This window comes from Zea mays, chromosome 9, assembly GCF_902167145.1.
Source record: "Zea mays cultivar B73 chromosome 9, Zm-B73-REFERENCE-NAM-5.0, whole genome shotgun sequence".
Classification (NCBI taxonomy): domain Eukaryota; kingdom Viridiplantae; phylum Streptophyta; class Magnoliopsida; order Poales; family Poaceae; genus Zea; species Zea mays.
The window spans coordinates 138653028-138665676 of record NC_050104.1 but is presented as its reverse complement, the minus strand read 5'-3'; the positions used below and the strand labels follow the sequence as shown (position 1 = coordinate 138665676).

Below are 12649 nucleotides of genomic sequence, written 5' to 3'. Positions count from 1 at the left end.
CCCTTCGCTCGTCGTCTCTCGCTGCAATCGCTGGTTTGACGAAGACAAAACGGGCAGGGACACCCTTCGCTTCATTCAGCACAAGACGAAGGCCTGCGGTGACGTCTCCCCGTAGCACGGCCTCGTCCTGCTTTGAGGCCCACGTGCGATCTGGCCCATTGTAACGGGCCCCGCGTGGCCGCCTTTGTGTTACGGGCCTAGTTTGTAAAGGCATTCTTGTAATTACGGCTTGTAACCCCGCTTTATGGGAATATTCTGGGGATAAACTTGGTGTCTGAGGGCACATGCGTCCTTAACACAAGGCGCTGGGCACTCAGATACCTATAAATACCCCCGCACAGTGCTCGTGAGAGGCTAGATCAACAGAGCTATTGCCCACGTGCACGTAACCCTGTTGTCACCACCGTTCTCCCTTGTTGGCCTCCTTGCTGCTGAGAGCAAGTTCCAACAGTCACGCACTTGACGACGTGGAGGCGATCCCCAATAGACGGGCGTGAGTCGGAGCTTGACGATCGTCACGAGAGACGTAGAGGCGACACAACAACAGGGGGTGCGAGTCGACTTTAACTCCGGTGAGAGATAGGGTACTCCACTTCGGGCTTTCGACGAAAAAGACCGCCAGAGACGACCAGGGAGTCCTCGTTCCTCGGTCGTGTTGCCATGACGATCATTTGGAGCTGTGCGTGTGAGAGAAACTGAGCTAAAGCTTTCGATTTAGGGCTAGTTTGGGAAACTTATTTTTTCATAAGATTTTCATTTTCTCAAATGAAATTAGTTTATTTTCTCTTGAAAAAATAAAAAACTCTTAAAAATAAGGTTTCCAAACTATTCGTTAACCGGAATCGTACGGAACATACGTGGTTGATATGGTGAACCGTTAAATTTCATAAGGGGAGTGGACATACGGTATGAGAACCTTTAGGCCTAGTTTGGGTACTCTAGTAATGAGTGGGATTGGAGTGGATTGAGATGTATTGAGAGAGTATTTGATCTATTGGAGATTTACACACTCTCCAATCCCTCTAAAACACTCTAATCCTAAAGTATCCAAACTAGGCCTTACGGGCCACCGTTGAAGTGAGGCTAATGCAGCCCAACACGCAATACATCGGGTGAGATGCCTACGATTGTTCAGTTTGGAGAGAATCAACGAGGCTAATGCAGCCCAACACGCAATACGTCGGGTGAGATGCCTACGATTGTTCAGTTTGGAGAGAATTGGTATGGATTTGAGAGAGATTTTAATTTACTAGGAATCCACTCAATCCGCTTGAATGCATATGGATCCGATTGGAATTGGGGTTAAAACTAACATGCAGCATGAGCCTTTACGGCAAGTAATGTCAGCCGCCGAAAATGGAGCGGACGCAGAAAGGTTTGGGGCCCATGCCCAATATCGGAACGGCGGAACCAAAAGCAAGCAGCAGAAGAACAGCCGAACAAAAGACAACGTACAAATTGATAGTCACCACTATTTTGGGACGGAGTAACTTGTTTAATTTATCCCCTTTCTGGCAATAGGCTTGGATTTCTACATGAAGGCGGAGTGCCACAGAGATTCATTAGCCAACGCATGTCATAACGATCACATATTGGCTTAGTAATCAGAAAACAATTGAAATGGCCCGGAGGCTTTCTCAAGCGATAAAATCACTCCCGTAGTTTTAGTCGAAAGACACAAGGCTTAATTTAGACGCAAAACCTTGTCAACCCTAGCGATACTCTACTCTTTCCTGAACAAATTTCATCCTCTTCCGATCCAGGTGCGCGGTGTGTGTCGCACACATGTCGACGAATGTGTCTCACAAGATATGCTGTGTGATTTGAACTTCTTTGTGATTTCGTGTCCTGTGAGGATAACGTGGCATAACATGTCTCCTTGTTAACCCTTGTTAACGAAGAACGTGCTCGGTCGCGAAGAAAAGATAACAAGTGACATTCAGGTAACAGGAGAGATTTATTCTATGGAGAAAGAAAGCATCAGGACATTCTGCTTTGCATCACAAAGCTCCAAACCCAGCATGGTTCAAACGAAACCCCAGACGACACATCAGGTAGGATGATTGGCGGTAACAAGGGAAACAAACACACACAATGTTCAGAAGCACAGCTACTGCTTTCTACCATTTGCTCTTCCTCACCAGAGTCCCGCAGGTTGCCACCCAGCTCACTGGCACTGCTCCGACAACGGTCTACACTCAGGCGACCTTAATCTCGATGGTCTTGGGCTTCTTGGGCTCCGGCGGGGGCAGCTTCTCGACGGTCACCGTGAGCACGCCGTCCCTGCACACGGCGGCGACCTTGTCCACGTCGGCGTTGTCCGGCAGCACGAACTTGCGCATGAACTTGCCCATCCGCCGCTCCATGCGCAGGTACTTGGCGTCCTCGCGCTCCTCCCGGCGCCGCTCGCCGCTGATCACCAGCACCCGCTCGTCCTCCACCTGCACCCTGATGTCGCCCGTGCTCAGCCCCGGCATGTCCACCACGAACGCGTACGCTCCCGCGAGCTCCTTGACGTCGGCCGGGGTGGCCGCCATGGCGCGCGCGTCGCGGACGTAGGTGCGCGTGGCGCCGCCGCCCGCCTTGTCGCCGTCGGGCACGTCCAGCAGGTGATGCAGCGCCGCCACCCGGGGGGTCTCCAGCCCGAACATCCTCGCGTCCATCTCTCGGGTCGCTGCTTTGCTTGTTGCTGACTTGCTGTGTTGATTGGGGATTAATTCGTTTCGTATTGTGATTCTCGGTGTGGGGAATGCCGACGCGAACAGGGGCGGTTTATATGGTGGTGACGGGTGGGCTTCTGGAAGGCGAAGGAAGGTTCTGAAAGGTGGCTCCGTGGGATGGTCGGGATTCCGGAAGAATCCAGAATAAACTAGAGTCTTTGTACTACTTTGTAGGGTCTTTTTATATAGATTAGGTATATGCCCGTGTGTTGCCACGAGGTTTAAAGTTAGTATAAATATAAATATGAAACGGTAAATATCATTATAATGCAAAATTAGTATGCAAAATTAGTGTGATAAAATATCACTGTAACACCAATAATATTACATTAACAATATAAATATGTAATCTAGCACAATGCTCAATAAAATGACTGTGTACAACGATTACATACATATATGGATGTAGCTCCGTGCAAATGGTGACGCGAGAAAGGACCAAATTACCATGCACGCTCAATGATCAACTTGATTGAGACTTTACTCAAGTAACGCACTGCATGCTTGAAAACCTATTGAAGCTGAATGTAGGGGTGGTTTGATCTACATTGATGTTGATATCGAATTTCTTTAGGAGCTTTACAAGATCCAGTCCTCATTGTAATACAGTTATATTGTAGTACTGATTGTCATGCTGGCCTTCCTTTTTTCAAGGCTCAAGTATGAAATTGTACATTGATGTGCACTTTTGCAACTCATGTCCACCAGTCAAGAACAGATGACACTGTAAATTATAGCAACAAATACATGCTATTAATCTATTCAAGAAAAGTTTGGGGCTTACCATGGTCGGAAATGGTGGGGTGATGAGTGAGACAAACATCTGCGGGTCAGATAAATCTGTATCACCCCAGACAAGCGTGCCAATCTCCTCATTCTCTTGCTGCTGCCCCTAGAGATACAAGAAGACAGGATGCACCACCTGAGTGGGATTGATTAGCGTGTGCACCTGCATCCCCGAAGTCCACCTTTAGTTTTTTAACTTTAAAACTCAAAAACAAACATCTGCCTGCACCACACAGCAACACGAACTAACCTCCAGTCTCCCAAACGAAGCGAGCTCAGGGAAAGGGTATGACAGCCGCAACCGCTTTTGTGCCTGGCGCCAGGGAAGCTGGTGTCCGCTGCTTCTCAGCAAACTCCCCACAAAGAATAGCTAGGAGTGTGCAGTTTTGCCGCATGGTGTTCTAGATTTGAGGCATGGCTGCAGAGGCAAACTAACGGACCTCAGCTGATGTCACCACTGAGCCTGCAACAGGAAAAATGGAAATCATGAGTAGCATTTATTCTACCAAACAGGCCCTAAATGTGTAATCTGGATTCCTACAGTAAAATTCAAATACTGATATCACAGTACCAGAAAAATGTTTTTTCAAGAAAGTAAGAGAGCTAGGAAGCTAAACCATCCACACATGCAAGCGAGACAAGAGTACAAGACTAATCAAAATTTCAATTCTATGACATAATACAAACGCTATAGAAACAATCGAAATACAGAAAACCTTTAATCACTTATGGACATAATTAAACTACAACCAAACAGAGCTTGGAACAAGTTCCTTGTGCAAATTAAGCAAGTTAATTGTTGAATCAAAGTTCAAAAGAGAAGCAGCAATTGTTAAATGAACATCAATAGAAAATAAATTGTTGAAAGAAAAGTGTGGAAACCTTGGCGAAGGTCCTTGGACGGCCTGCTGAAGTACCAGCCGCTGTTTGATGTATGTTCTAGCAAGTTACTTTGTTTACTAAGGAGGAGGAGATAAGCCTTGAGACTACCAGAGAGAAACCCGGCCGTGAGAAAGCCCAGGGTCAGAGAAGGCGCACTCACCATAGCTAGGCCGACGAGATTTTGGGGCAGAGGAGGATGCCAAGATCAGATTATTTAACTTGGGACCGTATTAAAGAGCGGCATCATGTCATTTACTGAACTTACATATATAAAAAGGTAATTCCAGAACTACGAAAGGGAAATTATTCACAATGGGAAACAACATAGAAGGGAAGAAATAAGAGATGACAGGTTGATCATTAATCATGCAAAACAAATTATTGATGTTTAAAGTTCAAACAACAGAAAAAAATCAATTCCGGAATCATATTTTTTTTCAGTATTGTAACTCAATAGACTACACCTATAGTGTTTTAGCTACGACAAAAAGATGATTAGAAGATCTGAGAAAAAAATCCAAGCTGGTGGGAATTCATTGGAAAGAGAAACCACACCAAATTTGGCGACGACGGCATAGTACAGGTCGAGCTTCCTCTTGAGCACCACAGCGTACGCGTCGGGGTCGCTGCCGCCTCTGCCGCTAAAGCTCACCTCCACCACGTCATAATCTTGGTTTATGTTTTTCCAATGAATTGATCTCAAACATAATATTGGATTATTTGCTCCTGTTTGGTCTGTGCATGATTGACATTCAGGAACAGTATGAACTCTAGAGATAATCAAATTATCCTTTAGGTAGATAGACAGAGCTTCAAATGAATTGACAAGACAGTCCCAGATAAACATGCAAAAATATCATATTTCATTTTAAGAAATATAGAGCAATTCTTTCACACATGTTGGTCAAGAACGAGACCTAGAACTCAACTTTCCTGAAAATTAAGAAAATATCATAATACGATTGTATAGCTATTTGTGCATGTACCTACCTTGCAAACCAGATAAACTGTTTCCATTAGTGCTCATCGGGGTAAATCATGAAAGTTAAGGAAATCAATCATAAAACACAAAATGTTTCAATTTTTTTACTTCTGAGAGATGATCAGAACTTTCAAGATCCTAAAGTCATTCAGCCTGTCAGGAGTTGGTGGAGCTTAAGGAAACACAAGAAAATCAACTGTTCTATTGGTATATCCAAGAAATTGAATTGCATAATCATGAATCTGTGACTGTTACTGTCTGAATTTTTTCGCTTATAGTGAGTTGTAACCCTAAAAAATAGTGTGTACCGGTTAAACTGGCGGGGCTTAAACTACACAATGAGTAACTCGATCCTCAACTTTCTCATAAATTGAAATACCGAACCAAAGTGACAAAATCCTTCGATACGTTGGCAATTGGCATTCAAAATTTGAATATATGTGACGATGCATAAAACATGGATTCCCTTCACACGGAAAGGCAAACTATTTTCCTTCACACGGAAAGCTACTGTGCATAAAACATGGATTCCCTTCACACGGAAAGATACATGTTATATAGGAACAGAGTTGAGATAGCATTGACCAAAGCTACAAATTCCAAAGAGGCAGCAGCGAGAAAAGAAATGTCTAGTGCTAGAGTTCATGTGATGTGCTAGAGTTTGGCATGTAACAGTCACAGATTAGCTACAAATTCAAAGTTTGGCATGTAATGGCCTTCATGTGATGTGCTAGAGTTTCAGAATGTCTAGTGCTACAAAAAAAGGACAATAGGTGAATTATAGTAGTATAGGGAGACAACCGACCTTGCAAGGGCAAAGACACATCAATCACTCTCATGATATAATTGTCCAAGCAACTGATGACATGAACCCCACTGTCACACATGCAAAGTATTCAATCATGGACATGTTAATTGCATCAAAAGGTTGCCATCATGCTAGTAATGAGTAGTAATGTTACAACAAAGAAAATAGTGAAAGATTACTTGGTGTTGCTCTTTGATTAATGCTCTCCATGCACTTGCAGTAAAAACACACACTTGACAATTTACCATGCATCTCTAATTTAATTACCTTGCGGTAAGGCACATGAGCTCTGCTCCAGTAGTATAAAACAAAGAGCAGCATTGGATCCATGACCAAAATAAGCCCCATGCGTAATTCTCATATAAATGTGTGCGCTCCTTAGATATTGGAAAAAGTCTATTTGACCCTCTAAATACAAATGGAAAGGAAATTATGTAAATGATAAAAAAAACTAACCTAGGAATTCCCCTCTCCTTCCATTTAGTATTCAGCTAAGCCATAAGTGCCTAATCGGCCACCAAAATGGTCTGACTTAAATAGACCTAACAGGAAAACATAGGATAAAAGCAAAAGCACCATGTTCTCAAATTCTCGTGATTTTTGTTGATACGTTTTTGTAAATAAAAAGAAGTTTTGACATATTTAGGCAAATTCAAACCTTCAAATTTACCTGTCTATCGTACCAACTGCAATGTCGCATCGAAGACAGTCAGCTATTGCTCGGTTGCCATCTCAGAGAGGCCTGGAGCTCCAACTGCCAACGCTTCATCATCAAATTCATGAGTTAAAACTCTTAGAAAACTTTAAATTTGTCACGGGAATAATACAAAAGTATTAATTTGGATATCACACAGTCATACAAATCTAGCAGTAGTAGAACTTGTAGTTAACCATATCATGAAAGAATCGTACCAAAGCTAGCACAATATCAGGGTAAAAAACTGAAGCCACCAGATGTAAAACATGGGCATGTTCGTGGCGGAGATGAGCAGCGACTCATACCAGTTGCTGGGCATGTCGGAGCGGGGCATACTGCCCGTCTTCTTTGCGCGGCATGATAGCTAGATATTACTAACTTGTCACCAGAAGTACGGTGATAAGAAACTTAGTATTAATTTTGGTTTTCAATTCTTTAAATGTCTCTGCAAAATCATAATAAACTGTGTATGGACGGTGAATGATAGCATCTATATATGTTCAAATACATATTTATGGTACATCACATAAAGGAATATGCTAGTGAGTATTTGTATCTAGGACCCACTTTCAAGAATCAAATGCACCAACTCTGTAGCAGTCTAGCTCAACCTACTCAGAAGCTTGAATGTCCTCAACTGATTCGAAGAAACTGAAATGGAGTAAAAAGTTATTCTTGCCTTCTTACAATCGTACCAAATTTACCTGTTGAAAATACTACTATGTAAAGATAATCTCAGGACTAAAGATAATCGTACTAAACTCTGCAGCTATTTTAGAGCACATTACATGAATCACACCCATCATACAAGTCTGGATCGTGTGCTCTTATGTTATTGTGACATGGCAAAGTGTATAACAGCATGATGTGATTCAACAGTAACAGGCTATGCTCTGCAATTGGGCATAGTAACATGTTACACTTCAACACCGATGGGCCTAAATGGTAAGAACGTACCGTCCTTTGACATTAAACTCTGAATCCAACAGCAGGAAGCCATTGCCAGCTGCATTCCCCTCCTTGTCCCCAAGGCAAGAAATCATAATGTCGCCAGACGCAAGGCAATGAGACGTGTGAGGGAACCCAAGCCCAGTATTCTCAGCAATGTCCTCGGACTCAACCACCTTATGCAAGGATGGCGCCCTTGGGTCTGTCGCTGTGTCGACGACATACACACGGCCTGACCTACAAATAGCCATTGAAGCGGCACCACAGATTCTCAGTCCTGAGGTCAGCAGTCGAGTAAGACAGCTGATATATTCATCTGATCATCTCCATTTATTTGATGCAGTACTCACAACAACTGATGTCGTGTACTCCCCGATGCATCATGTCGGTATCTGACTACTGAATTTGAGACTGCTTCTCTCGGATGTTTTCTCATAATCTGTGTTGCACTTCAAATATCAAACACCAAAGGGTATGGATAAGTTTCTAATAAGATTGGAAAGATGTAAACAATAACAGTACAAGGTTTGCCTGTCTGGGCAGATCTAAGGATAGCAGAAGTGTTGGACAAGCATTAGAGCTAGGCAAAACAATAGATATTAGTAAGAATTCTGCATTTCTAAACGAAAATGTACATGTGCTACTATTTTCCGAATCATAGACTAACAACTATGATATGTTTCGTCAAACATGGTGTGGTAGTTACTGAGCTAAACAAGGTAGAACTGTTTATAATCAGCTCAAACAATTTGAGATATTCTAAACGAAATAGAAGTGTTTGTAATCAGCACAAACAATTTAAGATATTCTGCATTGTATAGAGCCTGATCCTAACCCGATTCGATCCTTAAATTTTATAGTTTAAAATCTAGAGCCCATTACCACCCCTAAGTTAGAGGGGATGGCGGGGGCAAGGAGCACCTCGGCGGAAACAGCGAGTAGTCGAGGCTGAGAGAGGAGGATCCAAAGGCGGCAACGAAGTCTTCTGATTCCCTGGTAATATCTCTGGTAATATCACATACATTTAAAGATAGTGTACACAATACATTGACATTTATTCCTAGTAGGAACAAACGGAGGTACCTCTTGTCTTTTTCTTTGTTCGCCTCTTGTTATCACTCTTGTATTGCTATTCTTCCACTTCTTCCTCGTCGTCCACTATGAAGTCATCCTTCTCAAATTCATCCTGACCATCCTCTGCACATAACTAGATTCTACAGTTTTTACTTGACAAGCACCAGGAGACAGCATAATTTTACACTAACAAAAAAGTGAAAATGAAACAATAAAATACTGCAATGTTAATGACAGTGACAGGAAATAAGCATAGAGGACGAAATAAGGAGGGAAAGAATATTAAAACAATTCACGAACAGTAAATGCAGGTAGACCCGTTCAGGCGATGAAAACTAAACAACTACAACTATCATCGCCAACTAAGGTTTCGGAAAATTAACTGAGCAACAGATTCACACAAACATGGGACCAATATTGTGCAAAAAACAAAGAACAAATCTTGCAAACACGGGGTCCACACATCATACAGCCCCGCAACACCAGTGTTCGGGGGACAAGAAACCAAGAATCGTGGTGTCGCCTGCGCCCGGCCCGCGCCACAACTTAGGCCAGCACTCATCGAGGAGGCTCGCTGGCTGGCTCATCCCGTCGAAATTGTTTCTTCATTTGATTTGCATTTGAGTACGGCGTTGCTCTCAATAGCACACAATATTGTATCTAGAAATAGAAAGGTTTCATCAGGAACCTACAGTTCAAAATTGAGGATTTTTCTGAAAGTAAAGCCAAAAAAGAACACATGCTACCTAGATTTGGTGCTATATAGAAATACAGTTGCAAAGATGAGTGCCAGAAATACACAATACCTATTTTGTATTCCAAGTGAAAAGAGATGAAAGTTCAGTTCAAAGTTGCATGATTGTCTCTCTAGAACCCTTGCACTCATTGCAAGGATGTTGTATTTGCTTAATCATTCCAGGTCCCAACTGCCATATTTGGACCTTAAAGCCAAAACTCTGGCAACCAACACACCTCAATAAATCTCCAGATTTTGAACCCATACTGCAGGATTACAGAACAAGATTATGAGATATTGAAATATAATATGTACCACATAGGGCATCCCTATGGATACAGATGACCCACCCATTGCACTTGAAGCAGAGGACACCGCAGGACAGAGAAAGCTTCTTCGATGTGCCATTGTACAAGTCCTCTAGGGAAACCTTCAGAGGATGAACCACATCCTCTCCCCTTCACTACCTTCTGCCCGACTATTGCCACCAGATTTGCACGAGTACATGCAGCGTAAGCCACTATGTATGTGCTTCTCAATGCCAACGACATCTGCAAACCAAAGAGGAAAATAGGAAATAGCTATTAGTAAAATCTCAGAGATAAGGGTACCGGTTTGAAAATTATATACAAATATAAATATTGGCCCCAGCTCCGCTACAGATCTCACCCTGGCCTCGGACTGCATTCACTTGACAAAGAGGATAAAACACCCATTTGGTACTCAACAAAGGGAGCCATAGATTTGTGGTCATTAATCTTCATATATCAGGTATCAAGATATGGTTCCTTGCCTGTCTAGAAATATCATATTGCTTGGCATCATATCCCACAGTGTAATCAAAGGCATGGCAAAAATCAGTTTGCGCACATCAAAGCAAAGCCATGGCAACAATATGATCAGTACGCATGACAAAAATTAGTTTGCGCACATGAAAGCAAAGCCATGGCAACAATATGATCAGTAGACAAATAACAGTTTGCGCACATCAAAGGCATGACAAAAATCAGTAGGCATCTCTGAATTAAAAGAACATTGCTACAATGTAGCCAACTATCGTATTTGGAGAAACAACCAATGGGTTAGCTGTGATTACTGCTACTACCTAAACAAAAAAACAGCAAGATGATTTGATCTCAGTTAGTAATAGAAAATACTAAAAGGACTGTACATAGCGAATCATTGATATGTCAATCAGTATCAGCCAACCTTCAAAGCAGCCAAAAAAGTTCAATAGCTATTCTAATCGCAATACATACAGCTAGGTTTGGGCCACCCCAAACCTAGCTGGAGCTATCATTGCAAGCACATTCAACATAGGGATGCATAAGTTACAGTTTGGCGTTGTGCAAACACATAGATAACAAAAAATAGAAGATATAGATACAAACAAATTACTCCACTTATCTGAGATGGACTGACACCACTTGTAGTAGGGCGTGGTTGGTCGAAGACGCCTTGTCGTCGCAGATGAACTGGATGCTGCCGCGCCGATGGAGGAAGGGGTACTGGAGCCGCATTGATGGAGGATGGGGTGTCGAGAAGTCGGTCGAAGATACCTCGTCGTCGCAGATGAGCTGGCCGAGGTCGCGCCAATGGAGGAAGGGGTGTTGGGGAAGTCCTTCGGCTCTAGATTGAGACCACACTTCTCACCATGGGTTCGCAGGCGGCGCAGTGGCGTTGAGCGCCCGTCGCTGGTCTCCATTGCTGCATCAAGATCTTGTGCGAGGGTGGCGTCGGGAAGTGGGCTCGGGGGCGGGGCGACATGTCAGCGAGGAGGTTCTGCAGCGTCGAGGCTAGGGTTCCAAGAAACCTAGGCAAGGGAGCAGGATTCTCTCCGTCTGCGGGTAGCCACTGTCTACAGGGATGCGACTGGGTTGGAGAGGCGACGAGGGGGAGGGAGTGGTCGCGCGGTGGGGCCCCGGCCTCGTGCGACAACGACGACATGCGCCGTGGCTGCGAGTGTTGAGGAGGCGGCTAGGGGAGGGAGTGGTGGCGTAGCAGCGATGTGGCCTCGTGCGATGATAGCGGCGCGTGCCGCGGCTGTGGGGGTCGGGGAGACGGCGAGGGGGTGGCCCGAAGGCGGGACGAAGTGGTGGCGCGGCGGGGGCACGACCTCCGCTCGACTCAGGCTCGGCCGAGACAGCCGCCACGCCGATGGAGGGAGGGAGTAGGCGAGGTCCTTCGGCTCTCGATGCAGGAAGGACGAAGGGGAGTATGGACGAAGGGGAAGGGGAGCTTGCGAGTGGAGCTGACCGAGCGGTTGGGCGCGATGTCGTGCGAACGGAGGTTGCCGAAGAAGAAGACTGCTGCCGTCGCTGGAGTATGGGCCGCCCGAAATCTAGCTGAAGTATGGGCCGCACCAAAAATTCAGCCCAGAACGCCTGCACTGCTGTGTTGTTGTATTGTCTTGCAAAAACTTAGTACCATACTGGCTAGTAAAGGAGACATAGAGCGGCTTATAAGCGTTGGCTCAGACCTAGCATTAAGAACTCTGTTGTTGAACTATATTGTGTTTGGTGGCTGATCTGTCCAGGTTCAACTCGCGAGGACCTGATATTTTTTGCTGGACAAAGCACGTAGATGGCAGAATCGGTTGGGGGCAGAACCATCACGTCAGAGGCAGACTACTATTGCTTACTTAATAAGTAGTAGAGATAATAGAGTTTTATAGGCCCAAATGTCAGTTGGATGTGGCAACTGCCACGTGCCTCCTCCTGCTCCTATCTGTGCCTGTCCGAACTCCGACCAGAAGATATTTTGGAGGGCTCAACGTTTCCGTTCCGTTACTTCCACATTCTTCTAATCTTTTCCGTAAACACTAGTAACTTGTGCGCGCCCTGCTCGTCTAGAAAACAATTCGTAAAATCACCGGTGATAAGAAAACATTTCCTAATTTATATGTAGTGTATTTAATCTAAGAGCAGATCATTACTATGTAACAACCCTGATATGAGTGGAGGGAATGCAACACCTCAAATGATTCCCTTTTGCTTCTCGCTGGATAAAGTGGGTC

The 12649-nt window shown here is 44.3% G+C and overlaps 1 protein-coding gene across 1 annotated transcript; it reads right to left on the bottom strand.

Moving 5' to 3' along the window:
- Nucleotides 1-1938: 1938 nt before the first annotated feature.
- LOC103639183 (17.0 kDa class II heat shock protein-like) lies at nucleotides 1939-2760 on the bottom strand. Its single transcript, XM_008661971.4, has one exon. It carries the CDS (start codon nucleotides 2661-2663, stop codon nucleotides 2199-2201), a length of 465 nt encoding a protein of 154 aa, XP_008660193.1. The 5' UTR covers nucleotides 2664-2760; the 3' UTR covers nucleotides 1939-2198.
- Nucleotides 2761-12649: the final 9889 nt, after the last annotated feature.

What these genes read in the sequence shown, in the direction of transcription:
- LOC103639183 (XM_008661971.4), bottom strand. Translation starts at nt 2,663, where the DNA reads ATGGACGCGAGGATGTTCGGGCTGGAGACCCCCCGGGTGGCGGCGCTG.